The following is a 26,452-nucleotide window of genomic DNA, read 5'->3' as shown; positions in this document are numbered from 1 at the left end:
CCAGTGTTCTTGGGTTTGTGGGTGCCCTTGTTTATATGACAAATATAATTATGATCAAGATGAAGTGTATTTTGAAGGAGCCATTGTGAGAGCCTCTTACAACTTCTGATAAAAATTGTTTATTTCCAGTTAATCTTTTATTTTTTTTTCAAGATGACTTAACTGTTTTTAATTAGTTGTGTCATTGCCTGTCATTTTTATGTTAACATTTGCTTATTGGTTAGGAAGGAAAAATGAACTACACATAGTTCCTCAAAGCATAATACTTTATTTTTTTATTTTATTTTTAGGCTAGGGGAGGAAGATTTAATAGAGTCTTAATATGAAAACAAAACAAGTAACTCTGATAATATAGCTAGTAATTATTACAAATTTAACAGCAATTTAGAAAGTTAGACTAAACAAAACAGAGTCAAATCAATACATCTTCTTATTCAACTTTGAAAGATACTGTTCTTGTCCATCTTAAAACAAGAGAAATTATTTGTAATGGTTCAGAGTTCAGTTCTGATTTAGGAAAAAATAACAGTTGAAGATGGTTTAGAGTTTGAAGTTTGTTTTGTTTTGAGTCTTTGTGCATACATACCTTTAAAACTATTCCGCTGTAAAATGTAAAAATATCTATAGTCATCTTTTTTTTTCTCTGAAAGCATCTTTATCTGCTGGTCATACAGCTGTTCCTGAAGATTGTATATAGCTAACATAAGAACAGCAACAAAATCCTCCAAATCCTAGAATTTGATATAGCAGCTTCACCTTCAGGTGAAAATAAGTCTTAGCACTCTGCACCTAACAGAAGATATTGTTATATATTTGCAGTCACTGTGCAATAATAGTTGTTGTTCCTTTGAATATTTTTACGTAAGGAATCATTTTAGTTTTCCAGGCTTCATACTTTATATTTGTATAATTAATTTGCACTTCTGCAATGAAGTTGTTAGTATGAATCTCAAAGCAACCTTAAAAAACAAAACAAACAAACAAACAAACCAAAAAAAAACATTTAAAAGAAATGAAGAAAAAAAAAAAAACTCTCAGTTGAGACTATGGCTTTAAAAAATGATCATTGCTTTTTTTGTAGATGACTCTAGCTGTATCGGGACTGACTTTTCCTTGCCATCGACTTACAGTCGGAAGAAGATCTTCACCTGTACAAACGAGGGAACAGTCAGAGGAGGTAAGAACATCTTCATTTAACAAGATATACTCTAGAAAGAAGCAAGGAAAGCTCATTTTGCCATGATTGCTGTTCTTTCTATTGTCAAATACATCAGTAGAATTGCACATTAATGAAAGAATCTGTTCACAATTCCTGTAACACATAATTGTGACAAAGTAAGGAACTGGGCTATCAAATCATTGAAGAAAAAGAGGAATAACAAAGTAAGCAAGCTACAGTAAGCACTGAAAAATACTCCAAATTAAACAGAAGGTTGAAACATTTTAAAATATTAACAGAAAGAGATGTTCGCAGACTGTAAATCACCTTTCGTTGTTTCTAACTATTAATTGTTTGCATTAAAATTTCCAGTGCCTTTGTCCTTCCTCAAAATTAATTCAATATAAAAGCAGTTTCTCACTTCCCACACACTTCTTACCATTTTATTTAGAGAACTGTAACACGTATGGTTTATCTTGCTGCACAAAAAGAACGTTTCAATTACTTAGATCGGTAGAGTTGGCAAGATGTAGCTGTGAGGTAAGGTCAGGGTGCAGGCGTGGATATATGCTGTTGGACAATTCTTTAAGGTTAGAGGATGGTCAGACAATGTAGTTCTAGCTACACCTAAACTATTTAGCAGGTTAAATAGGTAGTTATAGTTCTCTTCTGAGATCTGCCCCCATAGCTATTTAATTGTGCTTCTCTATTTTATTCTTTCAGAATGATATGATTGAGTTTGCCCACTTCATAGGATTTTGTTGTTGACTAGTTCATTCAGTAAATGTTCTTATTTGAAGCGTTTTGGTATGTGTAGCTATTGTAGGGAGAGATCCGCATGGCTTGAGCTCTTTGTTCCTGTCATGGTCATTTGGAGCCATGATACACTGTGTTGCACCTTCAGGGATTCGTGTATATTTTCTGTAGTGCACTGTCACCGTAAGTTGCAGGTCAAGTGGAGCTGGAAAAGTTGTTCTTGAAGACAAGTCAGTTTAAAGGCAAGTTAACACTGAATAGTTAAAAACAAGGCTTTCTGAGCTGTTACATATTTCAGAGGACATGCAGTCCAAAACACCCGAAAGTGGGAGTTTGGAGGCACAGATGGGACCTTAGTTTCTTGCGTAAAAATATTGATTTTTCTCCTTTATCGTATGCTAAAGAAATCAGCCTGTCATTCAACATGCAGTAGTCTGTTGTGCCAAGTTAGGACTATGTATTCTGAATTTGTATGGAAGGGATTGCAGTAAGATAGATAGGTAGCCTTCCAAGGACAGTTCCCCACTATAAAAGTATAGCTGAAGTAGATTGCATCTAGATATTGGAAATCAGTGGTAGATTTTGTGGCTTTTCTCACTCTTAATTCAGTTACACCACCTGTAGTACCCTTAGATGGAAAAGACTTTGCTCAACTCTGCGTATGCAGTTCCAAATCCTTAGTTATTTAAATAATGCTTTTTGTCACATAAGGCTCTGTCAGCAATAATTCTGGTAAAAATTAGATCTTATTTGTAAAAAGTAATCTGATGAAGCTGTATAAAATAGTAAAATAAAATGCAATATACCAAGTATTTTCATAAAAATGCACAAGTATTTTTCAGTATGTATTTTGTGTTTCACTGAAGATAATGGCTGTAATAGAGGCTTATGGTGGATTTTGTTTTTTGTTTCTAAATAGCAATGCACTGATGTTCATATGGTTAGTGACAGTGATGGAGATGATTTTGAAGATGCTACAGAGTTTGGAGTTGATGATGGAGAAATGTTTGGAGTAGCATCATCTGCCTTGAGGAAATCGCCAATGAGTAAGAGTTGAAAGCTAATTGACAATTAACTGGTAATAATAAAGCACTAGTGAATGCAGAGAGGTATGACGAGTTTGCACAGAAAAAAACAGGAAAGTATTTTTTGATAGGACCATTAGAATTGTTTGAGTCTCGTGTATGATGGGTGTGTTAAATAAAAGTACTGGAAACGTAATTGAGAATAATGAACACATCTTCCCATTGAGGAAGCTTCTTCTTAACCCCATGATTTTAGGTTATAGTTGAAGGAGGGTGATTTAATGCTGAGAAATGGTGATCTGTAACCAAACATACTTGTAGAAACCTAGATTTTCCTGTTTTGAAAATTCTACAGATTTTAGTTTTAGCATCTTGTGGTGACAAATATTTTTAAGTATATACATTTAACAGGTTTCTTAGTGATTATTTGTCCTTGAATTATGAAAAGAATCAAGCAGGAACAGTCAATTACTTCCTATGTGCTATTCTATATATAATCTATTTTTTTAGGCTTGCCTTGGTGTTATTATTACCTTAAAAGTTTTTGACAGCAAAGTTATGTCACCGTGATGGCATGTGAAACTTTTTAACATTATGTTTAGGAAGTTTAAAATAATAATAATAATAAAAAAGTTACTAGAAATATTGTGGGTCAAGCCTTTCAAGCCAGTCCTTTCATTTTAATATATTAATGTAAGTCCAGAGTGTTAACTCTGAACAAGTGATATATCACATTACACTGGACCTGAGGATTTTACTGTTTGGAAAGCCTGAATATATTCATGAGAGTGTCTGGAAATTCCATGTCTTTCCAAAGGTTCATAGTCTTTCATGAAATTTATATGGTCTCTTGGTAACCACTTCAGTAAGCTGTAAACATAAAAAATCCATGAAGCAAAGTGAATGCGCATATTAAAATCTGTTTCCATAAGGTTGTATTTAATCTATTATTTTTTTTTTTTAGTGCCAGAAAATGCTGAAAATGAAGGAGATGCCTTATTACAATTTACAGCAGAGTTTTCTTCAAGGTAAGCTTAGCCTTATAACTGTGTAATTCTTGTTAAAAACTAAGCTAAATTTAGTAAATAATTAAAATAAAAACAAACCAAATGTACATATTTTCTTTTATAAGGATACACATTTAGGCATCCATATCTAATTTATTTTAAGCTTAACTTTGTTGGATCTATTTCTGAAATAGCATATTTCTCAGTCCATTTTAGAGTGACAGATTCTTGCCTTATTTAATTTGCTACTAATTAATATCATTACCTAATTATGTAGGAGTCCAGAAGAATGATAAAGAATCTGATTATGTATACTAATTTTAATTTGATATGCAGGAACAAAAAGGCTGAAGTTGATTAATATTGAAGAATATATACAGAGTTGCAATAAGAGCTTTCACAAAAATGAAATGGTTGGATCAATCATTGCTTTTTAAAAATAAAATGCTGCTTTTTATTTAACTTCATTCACTGAAGCTTACACTGTTAAGTGCTTACCTCATTTAATCAGAAAGGTAGAAGCTGCATAATAATGTACTACAAACTAATGCAAAGTTTGTGCCTTCTGTTTTCACCCCTGTGTAAGGAAATCTTCTTTTTGTATATAAACGAAATGCATTCATGTGTAATACAAGAATACACTTCAGTTAACCTTTAAAAATATAGTAAAAGGAAGAAATAAGTTATTATTGAAAATATATATATATATATTTAGAAATTAAGGTGTCTATGTAAAAATTTTTTATGATAAAATTTGTAATGTAGCAATTAGTTACTTTAAGCTTTTGAATGCTAGGGGACAGATTTGCTTTAAAGGAGAGGGCAGAAATATTTAGAAATGTAGTACTTTATCTTTCTAAGTGTTTAGCCAATGTGTTTTATTCACAGCATACGTGAAGAGGTACAATATTGAAATTACTATTTTAATATTTTCTTATTAATTGAAAATTTTATCTCAAATAGATATGGTGACTGCCATCCTGTTTATTTTATTGGATCATTAGAGGCTGCTTTTCAAGAAGCCTTCTATGGGAAAGCTAGAGATGTAAGTGTGTATTAAAGTTACTTAATTTAATTTAGGGGAAAAATGGAAATCACTGCACATGTTTTATCACTGTTTTAAGAAGGTAAACTATATTTAGGAGTTGTCTCATTTATATTATTTGTGAATATCTGTATGGTTGGTTGACCAAAATACTTACTCCGATTGTTGTTGAAATTACAGTGAATAACTCATGCTTTCTAATTATTCAGGCTGTATTTTTACTGGAGTCCTGTAGTGATTGGTAACTATGGGGGCAGTTTTCTCTCTCTCTCTCTCTCTCTTTTTTTTTAAATTCTCCTCCCTTTTCTTCCTGAAATAATCATGTGTCCTAGCCCCACTTAACACTGGCTGGGAATCTTTTGGTTGACAAGTTCAACATTGCATGTTGGTAACTCTTTTGAAGGATGGCTAATGAAATTGTAAATTTATATTGAAAGGTGTCTGAAATACAGTCCTTTCTTTCTTCCTTTCTTTCTTTCGTTCTTTCTTTTTTTTCTTCATTTGTACAGCCTTTATCTGCCAAGTAAATTCCAGTACTAAAGTTTGGTTATTTAGGTTTTCTGTCCATCCAACCAGACATCTCAAGTTTCTGTTATTCCATGCACAGTTGTAAAATCAGTATTTTAATAAAATTAGAATGGGAATAGTTTATTTAAGTTCTGGTGACTTGAATTCACTAAGGAGAAACCCAAAGCCTTGCGTAATCAATCATAGACAAAGCTGAAACACAAACAAGAAAGTTATGCTGTTTAAATTTATTTTTTGTTGTCTTGATAGATATTTAATTTTAAAATGAAGAATTTTGTGGCTTCCTGTGGTTATTCATATTGGAAGAAATAGCTATGTTGTGCTAGAGGATGTTATGATCAGTATGTTATGAATCTACACTGTGTAGCTTAAGTGAATGCTAACTTGACATGTTGTGGACACAATTTTCTTACACTCTAAATTTAGTGAATATTTTCATGACTGTATATGGATTTCAGGGCATAAATGTACACAGAATAATTCACAGGCAAAGTGTAAATTTATAGCTCATTCAAGTGGAACAGTATATGTTTCAAAGAAATAAGATGATGAAGTCAACATGAAAAGTTTTTGAGTTAAAAAGTTCACTGTGTCATTTCATCAGAAATGGTTGACACCATCACCGTAATCATGGAAGAGAGCCCATTAGGAGCTTTCATAAATACTGTTTTATAACTCTAAGTCTGATATTAATGCAGTACAGTTGTTTAGTTTTTTTTTAATACTCCAGATACTTCGTATACTACTTGCATGGCACATCTGAAATCCACATGACCTTGCATTTCTAATATTTTTTGATGTATTTGGGCTAGATCCTCATCAGGATAAAGTAATACAATTAAGAAAGTGTTATTTTTGTGACTTCTTCCTTTAAATTTTTTTTGGAAAAATTGCCATAATTTTTAGAAGCCCTTGTGCCTCCCAGCTACCCTGAGAAATGTCATTGTTTTGATTATAACATTCGGATGTAAAGCAAAGGTATGATAAGGGCTAGAAGCCATTTATTTTTATTATGTTTTCCCTGTTACAAACAAGTTTTTTCAGAACCACCTCCTGGAATTCCTAAGTGAGGAAAGGGATATGTTATTTTATATTTTTATAACTGCATTTCATAAAATAATTGAATAAGAATATCAGTATAAGGAAAAAGCTTAAGAGAAAACTGCAACCTGTCTGTCTTCTAATTTATACTATGGAGGGCACTTAATTTTACCAGGGCAACAGATGAGCTTCAGGCACCAGCATTCTTCACTTGAAGTGAGAAATTGAGTTCCAAGAGTAAATAAAAACAAGATTGAAGGTTTAAATCCTCTGCTAGGCTTTTTGAACTTATATACTCATTAAATGTTTATTGGAGTGGTGGGATTACGAAGGATTTGGGTAGCTTCATCAACTGGTATATACTTAATCACTAAGTAAAACACTACATTTGATAGAGTGTTTCTCACGATGCCACACTCAATCCATCTTAATGAAAACCACTTCAAACTGATTTAATTTGAGAGCACTTGGCAGCAAGAGTGCTCAGAGATCTTAGCCTTTTCTTGACAAAATCTCAATGCCGTCCAGAGCAGAAGGTGCACTCTACAGTTCAGGTCCAGTTAGACAGCCATCAGCTGTGTTTTTAATCTGTGTAGTGGATACTTTCTCCCAAAATAGCCCATTATATATGAACTTGAAGCCTTTTTTCAGAAACACGTTAGTTTGGGTTATTTTAAGAAATTCAATTTATGTGAGAACATATATTTTAAACGCTGATTGTTATATCTCTTTTACAGAAAATAGATGTTCTTCTGTTAAATCTTATTTTTTTTTTTCATTCATTGGGAAGGATGTTAATTCGTAGCTGCGTAAGAACGTGTTATTTGAAAAAGAAACACCTTTTAGAAAGGTTAGATGTTTGTCTGTTTACCTGTATTTTGTTTAGGTTTTTATCATAGCTCTTCATTTTGAGTCATTAGAGCTAAGATCAACACAAGTGATGGGTGTCTTTTGCTTAAGAGCAAGTGCTACCATGACAATCTCAGGTCTAGGCAGAGAGATGGAGTGAAGACAAATATAGCTCTACTTTAAAACATGTATATACCTCTGACACAAAAATGCAGATATAGCCAAGCCAAGATACAGAGTTTCGCCTTTAACAACTGATGTCCTTGGTCCTTTGCATGAAGTCCCCAGTTACCTCTTGCAGCATGATGGTTCAGAGCATTCTGTGCTAATTTCTAAGGCTTACTGTGTATATGTAACACAAGAAAATATTTTCATTATTAATTTTTAATTGGGTCAGGAAGAGAAAGAGAGACAAAGATCTCTTAAAATAATTTATTTTGTGAAATTATTTCTCTACTTGTTGTGCCCATTTGAAAGAAACATTTCGCTGTCATACTAGTTTATGAAGAACAAGCTTACTCTTGCTCAAGTACCATTGTAAAAATAGCTAGAACAGATGCCAGAGATCTGAAATCTTATAATGCACATTTTTAAACAAAGTGTTTGCAGGAGGTTTCTTTCCAACTGAATGCAGTTTATGGGTGCCTTATGTTCTGAAACATCAGGGGGTTTATCCTAATTTAGGGTGGTATCGCTTAATCTCTATATTGAATTTCTCTATGTTATTTACTTGAATAATACTAGAGTATTTTCTTTTATTGGAGTTTGTTTACCTTTTTATCTTATAGGTGGTTGCTACTCTTTTATTACGAGAAATGATAAAGGAATCTGCTTTACCTTTTCAGTAGCTCTTATGTTTTTATACCTCTGTCAGATCACCTCCTGCTCCTCTCTCAACCTTTCTGTCCACTGACTTCTAATAAATATGTGAAACATCTCTCTTAGCACAGATTGGTATTGTCACCTCAATATATACTCCTGCATGCTGAAAATGAACCATGTTGTTCTTCTCTTTGAGTTCTGTCTTTTAGGTTCAATTTCCTGGCAGAACCATCACTTTCACGTATGGGTACTTAATTTCCTGAATACCTAGAAGAAAGTATGCTCTTTCCATGATTTAGCATGATCAAGAAAACCTTTTTTTTTTCTTTTCCTTTTTTTCTTTTCAGATGGTAGCTTTAGTATTCCTTCATACAGGGTTTTCTGTAGTATAATTTTTATCTGCATAATGCAGAAAACTGTCCCTCATTATTATTTCAGCTAATTCAGTTCATACTGACCTTTTGGGTCCTTGAAGTACCCTCTCCAGAGGTAGTCTATGCCAAGGATGCACCAGCCTGTAGGAAGATTGAACAATGCAATGGACTGTTAAAGACTACACTGAGAGCAGTGGCCGCAGGACAGCTTTTTGGTTTAGCCCCGTCATCTTTTTTGTTTCCTAGGTGAAAGATTCTCCCTGGCCAGTACACTGAAGTCATATACCCTCTTAGGCCCAATGAATGAGTTTCTGCAAAGTGTAGTAAGTTTGGCATATGGGTGAAGAAGGGACCTGTTCCAGAGCAATGGGTAATTACTGATTAGAGAAAAGTCTAGGCAGGTGGCCAGTGAGGGAAGGGAGTTCTGTCATGCAGGAGGTGGGATTGAATGTATTCTAGTGTATGTTCCCTAAATACTGTGGAGCAACATGGAGTACAGCTTCACCACCACCTTTTACTTTGACTCTGGGCACATTTCAAATCAAATCAAATCGCTCCTGCTACATTTTATGAGGGGCTTGAGTGTGTGGCATGTGGTAGGTGTGCTTTGAAAATGATTTTTCAGTTGAGCTGCCTGGAAGTCCTAGAGGTTAAGTGACTACTTAACAGATTATAATTTGGTGTCAATAACGTGAATGCCAGTCTACACAGTCTGGTTGTAGAGGACAGCTAGAGAAGTGTAAATCTAGGTACCCAGGAAGAGTAAGGCAGCTACAGTAACGTAGATGTCAGTACATAAATTCCAGTTAAGCCCCATGTTAGTCACCTACATTTACTTTCCAGTCTTGCCTGATGTATTTGTTAGCAGTTCTGTACTTTCATCCTTAAATTGATTTTGAAATAGATAATTACCATTTAGAAATTTTTGCTACAACGTATCAGCTTAGTAGTCTCATTGTGTCCCTACACACCCTTTATTCTGCTTCATCATTCATATGGGAAAGGTTAGTCTTGGGTATGGATGTATCTTCAACAGTCTCTGTACTTGATATTAAACACTGAAAGTTTATTGAAATTGTCTGCCACACTCAACATTTTCTCCTCTTTTGAAGCGTATGTTTTGTAGTTCTTATCTGAGTTTGGTTTTAATTACTGATTATTTGTTGCACTGTGTAAGATATCACTACAAGTTCAATTGATTGAAATAGAGATACAACAGTATAATAGGATCAAATAGTTGGAACATGAAAGTATTTTACATCAAACTTAAAGTAAAGCACACCTTCACATGGGAGAGTGGTTAACCATTTGAACAGCTTTTCCTGTTTCGTCTGGATTCTCTTTCACTGATGGTTTTACCAAAAGATGTAAAATAATTAAAGTTGGAACTAATTTAGAGATGTCCTATGCCATGTATAATACAAAAGACCAGATCAGGAGATTCATCTCCTGATGATCAGGGATCATCTCAGTCTCATTTAGGAACTTACAGGGTACAGTTTAATTCAGATCCTCTTCTACAGCACTAGAAGCTGGTTGCTGCCCCTTGTTTATGTCTTTGGTGTTTGTGTCTTTTCTTTTGACTGGTGCAAGGGGAATTCGATAATGCTTATCTTTAGCAGGTTCTGTTCTGTTATTTGTAATATACAGGGAAGGCTTCCTATGAATCTCTGTCTGCCCTATTCCTGCTTTGATCCTTTTTCAAAGTGTTATAAATTCTAATGCATATCACCTTGGTGTATTGCAGAGGGTTTACATTCTGCTTAGGAAAAAAGATTGCACATGGTGAAGTAGTTTTGCTCAAGAAAGCTGATCATATGATCTCCAGGATCACTTTAGATAGGTGGATCAGATTGTACACATCAAAAGCTTAAAGATGTGCAAAAGTGTCCCTCTGTTCCTTTAAATTAGATTTTACTACGTAAAACCTGGAGGAAGAATGAAGATCATTAGTCTACCAACTTGAAAGAACATTCAAGTCTCTAGCACATGTTACGTAGTGAACATTTTTGTCTCAATCATTACTTGAACTTGTAAATCTGAGATTCAGAAATAAACATTCAGGTCTGTGGTTTTGCTGACCCTTTAGACTTTATTGCTATTCATATTCATATTCTTCTGTGCTATCTGAAAGTTACTGGTGTTTTAGGAACTGGCTGAGAAACTTGGATATTGCATTACTCTATCAGTGATGATCCAATTAGTCTCTCAGTCTTATGAAGATACGTGTTTCATTCTGCCACAGGGACAACTTGGCCTTCATTTCAGTGTCCCTCTACAGCCTGTGTTTCTTTCCTGGGTGCCACATGCCAGGCATGTTCCATCAACAGATAAAAATCAGGCAGAAAGGGGCTGCAACACTTCACAGCAAATTACATGGTAGTGGGTGTGGGGCACATGAGCAGGGGCAAGGCCAACTGGGTCTTGTGCACAATCTGATTGCAACAGAAGTTGTAGAAAAAAATGCTTGAGATCTGGATTTTTTCTTTCTTTTAAAGTATTAAGATAAATAAGATGTAGAAAATGGTTAGTGTCTCTTCCTGATGTCCCTTTTTCCTTTAAATAAAATGGAACCCGGAGCTTAGAGCTAAAGCATTTAGGACCTTAAGTGTTGCTAACAATGAGGAGGCTTAGATTCATCGTGTTTGTAAATCCTGGCCCCTTCTGAAAATTCTAGTACATGACTGCGTGGTTTTCATCATCAACGTCCTCTGAAAAATACGTCTCTAGATGGCTTAAATTCTTAAAGCCCATCAGATAGATATTCAGTACTTAGAACCTTCTCAGTATGCCATACCTGGGGACTAACAAAAGTTCTTCCCCATTGGATTTTTTTCTTGGTTAAAATTTTGTGCTAAGTATATAACCCTGAAGTCATTATGTTTTTGAGACATCCAACACAGAACAGACTGGTGTTGCATTAATAGTCTTCTTTTATGAAAGTCAAGACCGTTCAAGAGTTTAGTAAGCCTATTTTATTTGTATTGACTAAAAAATTCCATGTATTAGTCATCCTAGAATCCTAGAATTTACTCTGATTTTTTTTCAAAAGTCTAGAAAAAAAAAAAAAGCTTCTTACAAATATATACTACCATAGGTTAATAATAATAATAATAATAAAACTCCCCTCACCCCCCAAAACAGCTTCAAGCCTTTTGCAATAACACATTTTTCCAAGTAAAAAATATTCTTGCCTTCTATAAAGATTTTTCAAAATGATGTTTCAGCACTTTGTCCTGTTACCACTTTTCATTGTTCTTGCAATACGCCTATGCCCAACCTTAATATTTTGGACAAATTGGCAGACACAAATATAGTCTGTATATATGGTGCTTAGTCTTTGCCTAGCAAGATTTGTTGATGCAACAAAAATTACATTCACTTGTAAAGTAGCTCAGTGTAAACATCTATTGTGTATGTGTCTGTTTTGTTTACTAAAATTTGTCTGTAAATCTTTAAGCCTAAAACTGTACATATTTTGAAACATTCAGTTGTATGGAATCTCATATTTAACAGTTTCATGGGGTTGTTTCTTTGGAACTAAAAGTGTTTCTCAAGAGCCTTTTTTTTCTACTCGCTCCCCGTGAAAAGAGGAGAGCAAAGCCATCCGCTTACCACAAAGCAGTGCCACCACAAAGGAAAGATTAAGGGTTTAGAGAGAGGTCAATGTGGGTTTTTCTCTAACTAAACACTTTCCTAAAGTTTCCTTGTGGAAAAAATAATGAAGTCATCTCAGAGTTTTTAAAGAATTTTTATTTCTTTTTCACCGTCTGCATTCGCTTGTCTTCTCAGCATGGATGTTTAATCTTTCTAGGCTTTGTGAATTGGTCCAAATGAATAAGTGGTGAGCTGTCTCTCTAGGAGCTAGAGGCTTATTCTAAGGCCCTAATCACTGAGTAAACACATCTTTGCCCTCCCTCTCTTACAAGTGCTATATAATAGTCGAGATTCTAGCACAGTAACCTGGATATTGCAGGGATCGACGCTTTGAAATGCAGAATGGCTGATCCTCAAAAACAGACAGTGCCTGATCTTCCCCTGCCTCTTTCTTCTTTTTAAATTAAATATCACCACAGAAATGCTGTTTTATTGCTTGATATTGTGCGTTAGTGCCCTGGATTTTCAAGTTTAGTTTCAGTCAACATTGTTGCCTGCACTTATATGGATCTCTGCATGTTGGGCTTATTAATGGCCCTTTCTGGCACATGTGTACTTGGTTCTGAAGAACATTTAAATTAAATTAGTCAAACATTAATGCAAATTACTAATCCCTTTCCCAAAGTCTAATGTTCAAATGTATTATTCTTTTTATAAAGAGTCATTAGGTTTTATCCAAAGCTAGTATTTGAGGTTATAGCCATACAGGTTTTTTAAAAAGCAAATTTGTCTCAAAATTGCATCCCATGTCTTGCTATATCAATGCACCTCAGTATCTAGCATTCAGTCTTACTTCTAATGAAGAGATTTTAAATGACTTTTACTTAAAAGTCTGAAAATACCACTTACTATATTGTCTAAGGAAACGCGTTCAAGTAAGATTTTAAAATGTAATGGTGGTGGTGAGTGGAACATTGTAAGTTTCTGAATGGTGTTTATAATTTCTTAAATATTTCATATAGGATCATGGTCCTTTAATAGCTTATAGTTTTCCTATGTTTTTCACAGTCTGCTCTCTTTGTGTACGTACAGACTCACTTTCCAGAATATGGTCTGAAACTGTCATGGGGACACACAGCAGAGCTGTATGCTGCTGACAGTGAACTTCAAATATCACTTGATAGGATTTCAGAAAAACACGGCAAAGATTATCTGGTTTCAAGAGACCATTAATACCATCTTCAGCATCTAGTCTTTGATAACAGGGCAGCTACAACGAAATGTATTAGAACTCACAAATGTAAAGTGGGATTCACAATTCACTCATTTGATCTGTTTACCATGTCTAGAGGGCAATATGTATGAGGAGCGGCTGAGGTCCCTTGGCTTGTTCAGCCCAGAGCAGAGCAGGCCGAGGGGAGGCCTCATGGCAGCCTGCAGCTCCCTCACGAGGGGAGCGGAGGGGCAGGCGCTGAGCTCTGCTCTCTGGGGACAGCGACAGGACCCAAGGGAACGGCATGGAGCTGGGACAGGGGAGGGTCAGGCTGGGTGCTAGGGAAAGGTTCTGCACCCAGAGAGTGGTCAGGAGCCTGTCAGAGCTCAAGAAGTGTTCGGACAACGCTCTCAGACAGATGGTTTTGGGGTGGTCCTGTGTGGAGCCAGGAGTTGGACTCCATGATCCTTGTGGGCCCAACTCCTTCCAATTTGGGATATTCTAATGATTCTGTGATTTCCATACCACATCCCTTGCACTTGTGTCTTACACATTTGCAGTGCTGGGACGGCCACCTTTCTTCTCAGCTCCACAAGAGATTCAGCCAGCTGGGCTGGCACATGGCCTTTTCATCAGCTGCACATTGACTTATGAAGTAGGTGAGAGGCTGATGTGCTGCGGGCCTCCCCACACCATACGACTGGATGGAGAGCTGCCAAAACATTCAGCGTGTAGCATCACAGGCTTTGGGACAGTGGGCAGCTGTACTCTTTCTTACTCAATTTTCTCTTTTGTTTGGCTACAGATGGGATGGTGATAATGCGCTGTCGTTTTTTAACGTTGCGTATAACTGTATTTGTTTGGAAATCTTAGACACTGTTGTATTAATTGGTGTGTTCCTTGCTCAGGGAATTGTTCTAAATGTTCGTTTCTAAACTTTGTTCTAAATTTTTGGGTTTTTTTTTGGCATGCTGCCCAATAAAGTTCACACATTTTTTTAAGCTAAATCTATTCATAAGGTTTTTGATTTTGCATTGAAATGTTACTATTTTCATGTTTTAAGGATATCATATCATATTTTGGTACCCAAAATAAAATTGCAAGGAAGAATTGAGATTTAGAGGGATAGACCCTTTGCCTTGAAGTCTATTGTTTTTTTTTTTCTGTGTGCACACTTTGAGGTAGTTGGCACCTTCGATAAACACCATTGGTGTACTAATGCACAAACCTGCAACCATAATTTAAAATTACTAAATAGACTGAGGAAATTTTCACTGGTCAATCTTTTTTCATGTCTTTTCAGAGAAAGCTTCTTGCTATCTACCTCCACCATGATGAAAGCGTACTAACCAACGTTTTCTGCTCACAAATGCTCTGTGCTGAATCTATTGTCTCATATCTGAGTCAGAACTTCATAACCTGGGCATGGGACATGACAAAAGAAGCAAACAGAGCAAGGTAAGACTCTTTGCACTGTGAGTGGAGCAGCTTTTCCTCCAAAGAAGAGCTTATCTCTGTGTATCAAATGTTTTGCTGCTTGATATTTATTTGAGTTAAAAACTTGGTTGTTCATAACTAATCAATGAAGCTGTGCTGGCAGATGCTCACTGGGAATGGAACCCTCCACATTTTCATTACAAATGGACTTCTTATTCCTGCATAGGAAAAACAGTTCAATAATTTAGTTCCTTTTTTCCTTTTAGAGTTTATTTTGCAAACATAGCTCTAGAACTACGTCTCCTCTTGATATTTCTTTACTGGAAGTGGACAAGAGAGAACAGAACAATCGCTTTGTCTAATAATACACTTTTAAAATGACACTTATGTTTCATAGGAATTCCTCACTCGACCTTCTGCATTTGTCATTGGATGAATCTGTGGTTGTGCATGTAATTCAAATTACTCTAGAGAACAGTTAAAGATTATGAAAAAAAGCAAAAGTGGGGGGGAGAGAGAAAGGAAAAAGAAACATCTAGGTTCTTTCATGGGACCAAATACATAGACGGGAAACTTGCTTAAGTCTTTTGGTATTGCCATTCATTGGCAGTAAGGAGCCTCCTCCTTTTCTTTTATCCCACAACTTGGTGTAGAAGGAAACACTATTTCTAAACCATCTGTAGTGGCTAAGTTCAGTTGACTACCTGCTGTTCTATTGTTTGGTTTTCTATTTAATTCTCTAGTTTCTTTTATTTTACAATGACAAAAAATTGCAGTGTAGTTTCTTTTGAAAAAGTGTGTTTGAGGGTTTTTTATGACTGACGATCAACAGCCATGTAATTGCTTTGTTGTGTTTTACTAAAGAAATCTATTAAGTAGCACAACTTTGATACACTAGTAATAAGAGTTTGCAGGTTACAGAGACACCTGTGGTGACCAAAGCGACAGAAGCTGCTTATTAGAAAGAGCCTGTACAGCTGTGTCCTATTAACTCCTTATGACACTTTTTAAAACACAAAATAAAGGGCTTGTTTAAGGCTTTATAGCTATTCTCAATGAACCTAGTCACTGATTGTGCAGTATGATAGGGTTTTTAAGCCTTCATTTTTTGCTTTCTATTAACAACAACAAAGAAACTGTCATATTAACAGTGAGGTCAAAAAATAGTAAGGGGTAAACAAGGCATGCTGGCTCAAATTAGAATAATTTCTCATTTGTCTTTAGTGTCACATCCTGCTCCTTAGACTGTGATTTCCTCAGAGGGGGCATGGTGCTTCCTTCCCTCTTTGGAAAGTGTCAATGCACTGTAGGCATTCCCATAAATAAATATGCAGTACCTCTGTTTAATTACTACACTTCTTTATATGACACAATGACAGTGGTCTTGGAGTATTCTGTTTTCCTACAAACGCAGTTGCGTGTAGCTTTTTGTTTGAATAGTGAGAACACAACAGAAGGAGCTGGTTTTTGCATTCTAGTGTGGCCCAAGAACAACTTATTTGCGCTGTTAGAGATGCATTAGTGAAAAAGGCGACATGGGAAGGTAGAACAATCCGGCACACTTTATTTACTTTAATCAATAGGGACACCTCAATTTCAGTAGTAAAAGACAGGTTTTCAGTACTGTAGATGACACGAGTAATTTAAAATAGATAGAAATACTTTGTCATATAAGCAAAAAAAGTAATAAATCTTGGATGTTCTGCTTTTTCTTACCCTTTGCTGTCCTCTTTTCTGAAATCTACGGGTGAAATGTATGTCTGTTGTGAAAGCAGTTTTATTGCTAGCTTCTGCTTTTCTCATTAACAAAATGGGGGTCTATCCTGAACACTGTAGAAACAGCTCCTAAATCTTTGTTTCCTCATTTCATGTCTGATACAAAATATGATTTCCTCATATCAGTGTCTGATAGTAGTGATGTTGACAGTTCTGGCCGTACCTTTTGGGCCAAGCGTACAGCTGGAGCAGCTCACCAGCTGTGTTGGGCCATTGCATGGGCTAAGCAGTTCCTCAAGTATCCAGAGAGATTCTGGGATAGGTAGGCAGGAGGGCCAGGCATGAACAGCTGTAGTTCTGGCATCTTTGTACTTCAAAAGTTGGCTTAATACCATTATTGTAATATAATGGTGTGTGTGTATATATATATGTACACAAGCACATGCATAGGTATTTTTATTAATTCATTAATATATATTAATGTAATTCATGTATTTACATCCAGGACGTATATAATGAATATACATAAATACATATATGCCTACACATGCACACGTACTCTTATGTTTGTACACACAGCATCTACAAACATAGATTACACGTAATATTAACAGATTTCCAAAGTACCTAATGTTTGCCAAGCAAAGCAATGCCAAAACCATAAAGCAGTGCCTCAGATGTCTGTAGCAGCTTTTCAGCTTTTGATATCTTTGCCCTTGGGTGCTGTATTTCAAGGTGTTGCCAACTTTTCTCAGCTATGATGACAGGTACTTGTTAGTTTTAATGTTCAAATGATAGTTTTTCATTTTGCTTAAGCTTAGGAAAGAGTTAATTGACCAAAGTGCTTCTCAGCAGCAGGTTGTCTTCACCTGCAATTTCCGTCACCAAGTAATTAGCCATATTCACAGTTGCTGACCCTTAATACTAACCTACTGAATGATGCATGCCTGGATGAAGACCAGTTGACCATATTACTCTAGCTCCCCAATCCTATTTGATCCTTCAGCAAATATATTGCAGGTGTGGGGCCTGTGAGTGCCGGACTTGGTGAGTTAATTTACCACTGCCTTCTAAGGAGTGACCATAGATTCTGTATATGTTGCTTGCAAAACTGCTGGACTTGTTCTTTGGGCATCAAATCCTTAGCAGGTTTCACAGAACAGTGTGAAAACCTTATCTATTGTATTTTGCAATATTTTGTTTAATTTACTTTAATAGCAATACAGTGCCAGTCCATAAAAACAGGTCAGAGGTCTAATTAATGTTTTAAAAATAAAGGCTCTCAAACACCAGGCGAGTTTGTCATTTTCTGTATGGTTTGTTTTGAGGAGGAAGAGGAAAGAAGGTGAGGAGGGAACCCTTCTGTTCCATGATTACATCCCACCCGCTCATTTTCTCCTTTTCTCCTTTGCTTTTGATTTTAGTGGCGGTCTTAACAGAATGTCAAGATCAATTTGCAGCATGGTTTAACTCAAGGTTTGCATTCTGCCAGCAGCAATTGTCCTAACGAACAATGCCGTGTGTTCTTGTAACTTCAGAAGCTTTTAGAAGGCTCATGGCAAGGGCAGCATCTAATGACTTTATTAGTGTAGGGTTTCAAAATGGGCTCAGTAATTGTTCACATCTCTTTGTCATCTAGTCATAATTACTGCATTGTATTGTTCAGGGTTGCACTTGTGAATAGTTTCCTAATAGCACTGAAATGAAGAAAAAAGGAAAAGGATAAAAGGTGATTGTCTCTTTAGACAGAGAACAAAACAGCCTGTATATAGATGATGGTTAAACTGTTTATTATACACCAACCAGAAAAGGTAAACTGTCCCTGTTTAAATATTTATATACTTCAAGGTAATGTTAGTAATCTAAAAATGTCCAAATTTGGAAATTAATCTGGAATAAAAACCAGTACAGAATGCATTTTAATTTGATTGTGTTTAATAAGATATGGATGTCTCTGTGATATTCAACTATAAATAGAAAGTAGTCTCTCTTGATCTGATGAAGGTTTTCAGTGTGTCATTTTATGTGCCTGTGAAAAAGCTTCAAGGTCGTCTGAAAAAAAAACTATTAAAACTTCAGGAATTAACTATGGATACGTTTGTAAGCATATATTTTAAGTTCCCGCTGTAAAAACAAATCCTAAAGCAAATTCTATTCCACTGTACTCACAGTACAGCATGGTTTATTATGCTTGTTGAACAGAAAACAGGAAGGAATAAAGCTCTGTAGTGTCCTGTGCAGAAGCGAAGGCAGAACAGGTAGTCCAGGCAGATTTGTTGGCCTGCTTTGAGGAAGGAGAAAGAAGTCATTCACAGGTCTGTTTAAATGGAGGAGTCCACAACTCTACCAGTGAGGTCTACTGCCAGGTAGAATTGAAGCTGGAGAGAAATTTAGCTGCACCTATGGGAGTGTTTAAAACAACCTTCAGAAGAAATCACTGAGCTGGCGGAGTCAGAATCGTTTGTACTAAAAATACAGCTGAAAGGCATGACTGAGTCTCCTTGGTACTGCAGGGTGCCCGATGGGGACAAAGCCTTTTGCAGAAGTGCAGGTGTCTGTCCTCTTTAGGGTAAGATGACTCTGCTTTGACCTTTCCACTCTCCTTTTTGTTACCATTCCGACTTTGGTCTTGGAGAGCTGCAGATTACAATGTTTAGTCCATATCTGGCTAGAAGGCTCAGCTCTACCTGCATCGTTCCTGGCTGATGGTTGTCAGATCTGACCTTTGGTGTGAGGGAGATTCTCAGCAACTCTCCATAACTAGTTCCAGTAGTTGGTTTTCACTGCCTTTAGGCCGTTCTCACTAATATTTAACTTAAGTTTCTCTTGCAGCAATCGATGACAATTACATCTTGATCTACCCAGTAGACAATAAGATATGCTCTTACTTTCTGCTGCTGTGTTCTTAGTACTTAAAAAGCCCCATTGTGTTTTTGTGCAATTTTCTTCTAACACTAGGCAATCCTGATTCCTTCAGCATTTCCTTGTATCTTGTCCTTTTTAGGTATTTGTTATTGCAAACAATATTTATATGGTCCTCTTGCAATAGGTCCATATCTTTACTGGAGTACTGTACCTAAAACTACCTTCTCAATACTAAGTACAGAAAGAGGATTACTTCATGTTGAGCAAACCGTGCTTCTGATTACTTACCCCAACATGTCATCGTCACGTCATGAATTTTCTTCTTCTCTTACTGCTTGATTCTTACCCTGCAGTTGTACAGTTGTTTCTTCTCCTCAGAGACTTTCACTGACTTTGTTTAATTGTCAGGTTGTTTCTCTGATTTGTGAAGATTATTCTGAATTCTTATACTGATTTCCAGTGTGCTTGTAGCTTCTTCCACTTTACTACCATCTGTAAACTACTTTAGTAGTTTATTAGTAAATCTAACTAGCAATTTTAGATATTCCTTAGCAAATCATGTTAGATGTCTGTCTTGTACGATAGACAATGATCAAAACTACCACCGAAAGGCAAGTGCATCTTTTGTTTTCCATTTTAAGCACAGTATTTGAGTAAGCGGTCCAGATATGTTTTATTTATACTTTTACCAGTAATTTTGTCTGGTGTCAGTGATATCTGAAAGGATGGATTAATGAGTTTCTAGATAGATGTATTTTAGACTGAATAGGGTTATAAAGTATTTACCTAATCTGTTTGAACCTGGAAGGATGAAATTAGATCTTCCATGTTTTATGAAGAGTTAGATAATCCACTCATCTAGGCTTTACTCTTGCATAAAGAACAAGTGGATAAAATCCTGTTTCTTACATCTGAATCCCTGGATATTTAGTGTGTAGATACTCAGGAAGATATCTACATCATTTGAGTCAAACTGCTTCATAGATTTTTAGACAATACCTTGTGTCTGTTGCTCATCATCCCTTGTATTTGAGTCGACAGATATGACCCTACTAATGTGGGTAATATATTAACTCTGTATTATGAAAACTATGGATAGCAAGCTTATTTAAATATACCATTTTGTGACCTCAACTTTACTTTTTTTTTAATGTAAATACCTAATATAAAAATGTTATTTTTACATTAACATTTTAATGAGCCTTATATTGACTTTGCACAGTATATAATTTTTATTAAAAATAATCGGGAACATTGCATGTTTAATATTCATCATTGTTTTCTTCATGCTCAAGAGAGAAGTCAAATTTTTCAAAGCCATTTCTGAAGTTTTGAAGCTTCTAAAAAGTAAGATTAACCTTGGGAAGTATCTGGCCATAAATAAATCACTCTTTTTCCACCCAGAGTCGTCCAGGTTGTGGACTGAACATCAGTTCAGACTGAAAGGGAATAAATATTTTAGAAGAGGTTATCAGATTTTGTCCTACTGCTTCTTTTTGAGCCAGACTTCAGGATGAGGTGATGGTAGCAAAAGACATCTCCAGGGCAATACTGTTAAAAAGCCCTTTGGAAGAAGCATAGTGGGTACCATGTGCCTAAGGGCCTCATTTTGGGAAGAACTTTTTCAAAGTTTTCCCAACAGTATGTTAAAATTAAAAGTAACTACAGGAATATTTGTGTGAGTAAGACTGTAACAAATAACCAGATTTCTGTTGGCACAAAAAATAAGGAAAATTGATCTAAATTCCTATGCAATTCTTTATATTTATTTGAATACTTTTAATGTATACAACTAAGATGAAAATTCTCTCTGTATGGAAGAGAATTTGACTTTTAATGCCCTAGGCAGATTTGCCAGTAGAATTACTAATTAACATTAGTTTAATTCTGCAAGTTTACACCCTGATAGTTTGAGAGCCAGCAAATGCCTCTCTCTTGTGCCCCGCTTAGGGACTGTGCACTGGGGATGTTCTTAGCCGTCTCAATTGTTTACACTGAAATATTAAGGAACATTTAAATTTTTCTATAGTATTTGTCATCATAGTTTTTTTGTTTGTATGTTCTTATTCATGGTTTGGTAAGGAGGGATCGTGTGTAATCGTGGATCCCAACTTGACTGCAGTAGATCCTGTCCATATGAATAACAGAGATGTGAAGGAATGTCATACATGAGCAGGATGTACATAAAGGAACAATGAGATAATACCAGTCATTTTAATGATTCCTATGAAACACTAAGCAATTTACACTACCAAAAAGCTCCATTATATTCATATGTTTTTATGTTTTCTAGATACGGACGTATTTTGTAGTGTAAATAGGTCTCATAGAGATCAAAAGCTTCCCAGAGACCAAAACATCTTGAGGTCTGAAATAACACTTTTCATGGTCAGCGCTTGGGCCAAAGGTGACCATTTCTATTGTTAAAAATTAAAAGCTGCATGTTCTTACAAAGAACATTATTGCTAAACACAAGCATTTGCAAAGTTCTGTACAACATATCCAAGACTGAGCTACTATAGACCATGGACTTCACATGTAGCAAGTATCCCCTTTGTTTTTGAGGCTCAATAATATTTTTATATTTTTTTCAGTAGATTTTTAAAGCAGTTATTTTTCCATAATTGTCACCTTAGAAGCTTTTTAAAAGAAATATTAAATAAATTGCATTTAATTATATAGTTACAAGAAAAAGCAGTGCCAGAAGTACATTTCAATATAATGTGTCGTATATTAGCTGTTAGGGTACGTTAGCATGATTTTCTTGTCTGGGAAAGTAGCTTGTGTAGAATGTGCAACAAACATGATAGCTCTTCTTACAGGTTATCATGGAGTGCACGTGGAGGGAAAACTGCTGTGCAGTTATCAGCAACCCCCAAAATGAACATCTTCATTTCACCAGAATAATTTTTCCTGTGTGTTGCTTTTAATTAAGGAGCAAGCTATATCTAAGAATTAATACCATGTTGATCTATGGTTAAAAAGTTAAGATAAGTTTGTAATATTTTTTAGGGTTTGCTTTTGTATTTGTATTTGTCAAGCCATGATCAGGGACTGTGTTTATTTTGTAGCTTTAATAACCGCGGATTTCATTGCTAGTGAGTCACGAAAGAAGTAAAGACATGATGCTGTCTGACAAAATTATTACTTCATGATGACTTACTCTGTAACTTTAAAAAAAAATCTAAGATTTTTTAAAATGGATTTTTCCTTTGTAAAATGCTTTTTGCCTTTCTCATACTTTTTTCTCCATGAATATTTTTATAATTTAAAAATAAAAGGACTAGTAGGGTGCCATTTGCCCTCCCTTTCTGGCAGTGTTCCTCTATTTCCACTTTTGGTTGGAGATCACAGTAATCCAGCGTGTTGTGGAAAACAGTTTTCCCCGGAGTGACATCTGGCTCTTTGATGAGCTCCACAGGCAGTTTTCTTGGCAGCTCTGGAGATGCCACTAAAGGATCTGGCACACTTTATTTAGATGGAAATAAGAAAATCCCTTGTAAGTGATGTACACATTTGGTTATGCCACCAAATTGTTTTGGTCCCATTCAGATACTTCTGGAGACAGTAAATACTAGCATGAAGATTTTTTTGTCAGATATGGAGGAAAGTAAAAAGGTCTGGAAATCCACAGTCGGGAAAGGCCCAAAAAGGAAGGAAAAAAAGGCAGAATTAGTTGCAAAATCTATTAAAAGGTATGAGGAAAAACTGAATGGGGATCATGAATGAAAATTCAATTCCTACCCATCTAGTAAAACGAAAGGAAGAGATGTTATGAGAAATTGCTAAGCACTCACATACCACTGCCCTGGCTAAGAGCACGTATGTGAGTGAGTGATTGCAGGTGAACAGGAGTTACGCGGTGCAGGTATTGGAGACTGCTGGCAGTATCTCTTTATTCAGTGTGACATCGTTGAACTACCTTCATATTTTTATTGGCTTTACTATAGTTCAACAGACACATGGGGTCTTACTCAATTGCAAAAGAACAGGATCTATTTTGATGAATCACGTTATTGAGGAGCTTTTTGAGGGCAATTGCTCATCTCTGAAGATGCACATTGTTGCCAGCTGATTATTCATCCCCCACGAACATCCTCACCGTGGCTGCCAGTGCTGTAATGTGGACATCCTTTATTCAAGGTTGGAAGAGCTGGGCGGGAACCAGCTCTTGTTCTTCCCCCCCACCCCCAAGACAGAGAAAGGCTGCCTGATGGCAGCGATGGCGAATCTGTGCCATTCAGATCAGGATTGGCTCCTGCTGCTCTTTTAACTGGTACAGGAGCGGGCTGGCCCTGTCCCTGCAAGCTGAGCAAATTGCAGCAGCAGTGGAGGAAGGGGGAGATTTGAACAAGCAGGGTGGATGGTGCCAGGGGCTTTGAGAAGCGGCCCCAAGAAAAAATCATGAGAGGAGTTCTTGGCATCTGGCATCTGTTCTGCTGTTACTCAACCCGGAAATGTGTGTATCCTTACAACAGTCTGGCACAAGATGTCATCTTCAGAAGCCAGTAAGTTGAAACCTATATGTTTCCCAGCCTTGATTTTTACAGGACCTCTAAGTATCGTAATTTGTTAGGTTAAGAGATTTTCCTAAGGCAGGAAGTTCCACATAAAAAAATAAAAATCATCTCCTGGGAAAAAAATATTTGGGAACCTTTTTAACATACTGAAATAACTGCTTCATTCAGAATTCTCTGCCTACTGAATCCATACCTATTAAAGCATATTTTGTGAATGAGCTGTGTCTTAATGAAATGCAGACAATTTAAAAACAAAAAAGACAAACACCTTTGACGAATACAACTATTATTGCTATTACATCTTAGTTTTGTTCCTTCTAGTACTCCTCTATAGTGTTTATTCACCTTCAGTTAGATATTTTGTTTTCCCATGAAACTTTAGTGCTTCTATACTGTGGCATGCCAAAGTCTCTTTGAACAGTTTTAACGTACACGTTTCAGGAATTCAGTTCTATTGACCATGCTCTTTTATTACTCCTAAGAGAAACCCTGGACTTACAGGAGTCAATTTGCCATTGAAGATCACCAATGACTTCTGTGAAGCTGAGACATCACTTATCTATTCCCATGTTGAAAACCAAAACTTGAAAGCATTATTTTTCTTAAAAGTTTGTATGTCCAGACTTTATGGACACTTCATTTTATCAGTTTGTCTTTACTTAGCTCTTTCTGATAGAGCAGTCCCTATTTGGCGTTTTGTCTTTCCATTTGACAGTTCTGAATTGCAAAAGATGGAGACACAAGGAGGCAAGGAAGGATGTTAGCCAGTGACATTTATGGCTCTGAAGTACTCACTAGCTATTCCTGCTTATTGCCTTCAATCCAACTACAGACATAATTAGGCTACAAAATGACTTTGAGTTGTAGGGTTTTCTTTCTATACTTCAGGTGCCCAATATTGTACTCATCAGGCTTTTCAGTTTTTAGTGATTTTATTAGATGTAATATATGCTGATTAAAAAAATCAAAACATTTTTGAATCTTTTCAGTATCTTTTGAGAAGAAATGACTTAGAGCGCTTGACATTTTAATGCAGTTTGTCTTTTCAAATAGATTTGGCTTCTAATGCATGTGACAACAGGACTTTGCTCTTCAGTTAGAGCATACATTTCAGAGTAGTTGTTACCTAAAATATTATCATAAGGCATAAGAAAACACACGATTTAAGTTGCCTTTCATGAACATAATTAAGAATTAATAAGCCTGTACCAGTGGCTAGTCCTCAGAATTTCCACTGTTTTGCCTTTTGTGACCCGTGTTATTAAAAGTCCATTATTTTTACAGACTTTATTAAATTGGATCTTATTAAAGCATTCTATATTTGCATTTGGTCTTTCATAATTCATTATTATTATGACATTTACTTTTTACCATCAGATCTGAAAACATATCATAAGCTACCCTTTTCTCTTGAAAGAAATGCTAATTTCAAACAGTCCTCTAATGGAAGAGAAAAGCTTTATCAGTTTTTTCATTTATTCAAGATCGTGTTAAGAATACTAATGCTAGACTTCTCTATGCTAATATCTGAGAGCTTTTTTTGGTCAAAAGCTTAGAATTATTGTTTTTAGACCACACTGCTAAGTATGTCACTGGCAGGGCACTAGTACAAAAGAAAAGACAATTCTGAAGTACCCTGTTTTAATTCTACGACTGATAAAAAGATTTGCTTGATATTTCATTATTAAATTATGCTTTCATATGAAACGATACTATTTTTATACTTCTCCATGTTTAGTAGGTAATGTCTTTACTTAGTTCCTTTAGAAGTTTTTAACAATCGATTTAGTGTGATTATTTGGGAGTGGGTGGGAACTGATTGTGAATTAAAGCTTCAATGTAACAAAAATGGGATTCTCCATCAAAATAAATGTTTTCTCTACCAGTTATTAATTGTCTCAGTGTAGACAATCTGGAGTCTATCATACTTGTAAATATTTTCATAATTTAATCATAAAAAGGGATAAAGAGCTCTAAAATTGAATGCAGAAGCCTAGATGTTAACCAGCAGATAGCAAGATAGCACTCAAACTGCGGAATTTTAATTTTTTAAATGCTATCTTCCAAAACAACTCCACTATGTTAACTGTTTTTTCCTCCACATAGGTTTCTGACGATGTGCACGAGGCACTTCGGGAGTGTTGTGGCCCAAACTATTCGAACTCAGAAGACGGATCAGTTTCCGCTTTTTCTTATTATTATGGGAAAACGATCATCTAATGAAGTATTGAATGTAATACAAGGTACGGTTCTTTAAAGTATTTCGTACGTGGCTTCTGAAATTGTTAGGAGACGTCCTTGCTAACTGTTTCTTTTTTAAGGTGTTCAGACTATGAATTTATTACACAGAAGAAACTTGTAATTGTCACGGTATAAATAGCTATTATTCATAAATGCGTTCTTTAGCATAGTGTTAGAGATTGAAGTTGCCATGACTGGAGTAGAATCCTAGTTTAGGTTTTTCAGCTTTTCTTTTTAAAAGTAGAAGCCGAATCTCC

At 35.8% G+C, this 26,452-nt stretch overlaps 1 protein-coding gene across 3 annotated transcripts in view; it reads left to right on the top strand.

Annotated features, from left to right (window-relative positions):
• The window catches only part of FAF1 (Fas associated factor 1), a 165,226-nt gene that overhangs the window by 104,481 nt on the left and 34,293 nt on the right, over positions 1–26,452 (top strand). For all 3 annotated transcript variants that reach the window (XM_083845680.1, XM_083845679.1, XM_083845681.1), the window contains 6 exons: positions 1,082–1,177; positions 2,835–2,961; positions 3,905–3,968; positions 4,911–4,992; positions 14,720–14,874; positions 26,061–26,197. In XM_083845680.1, the coding sequence (XP_083701806.1) occupies positions 1,082–1,177; positions 2,835–2,961; positions 3,905–3,968; positions 4,911–4,992; positions 14,720–14,874; positions 26,061–26,197 (661 nt within the window). The remainder of the gene's footprint in view (positions 1–1,081; positions 1,178–2,834; positions 2,962–3,904; positions 3,969–4,910; positions 4,993–14,719; positions 14,875–26,060; positions 26,198–26,452) is intronic.

The sequence above is a fragment of the Anser anser genome (assembly GCF_964211835.1).
Source record: "Anser anser genome assembly, chromosome: 8".
In the NCBI taxonomy this organism is placed as follows: Eukaryota; Metazoa; Chordata; class Aves; order Anseriformes; family Anatidae; genus Anser; species Anser anser.
The sequence above is the reverse complement of the archived record's forward strand: the minus strand, read 5'-3'. Positions and strand labels throughout refer to the sequence as shown.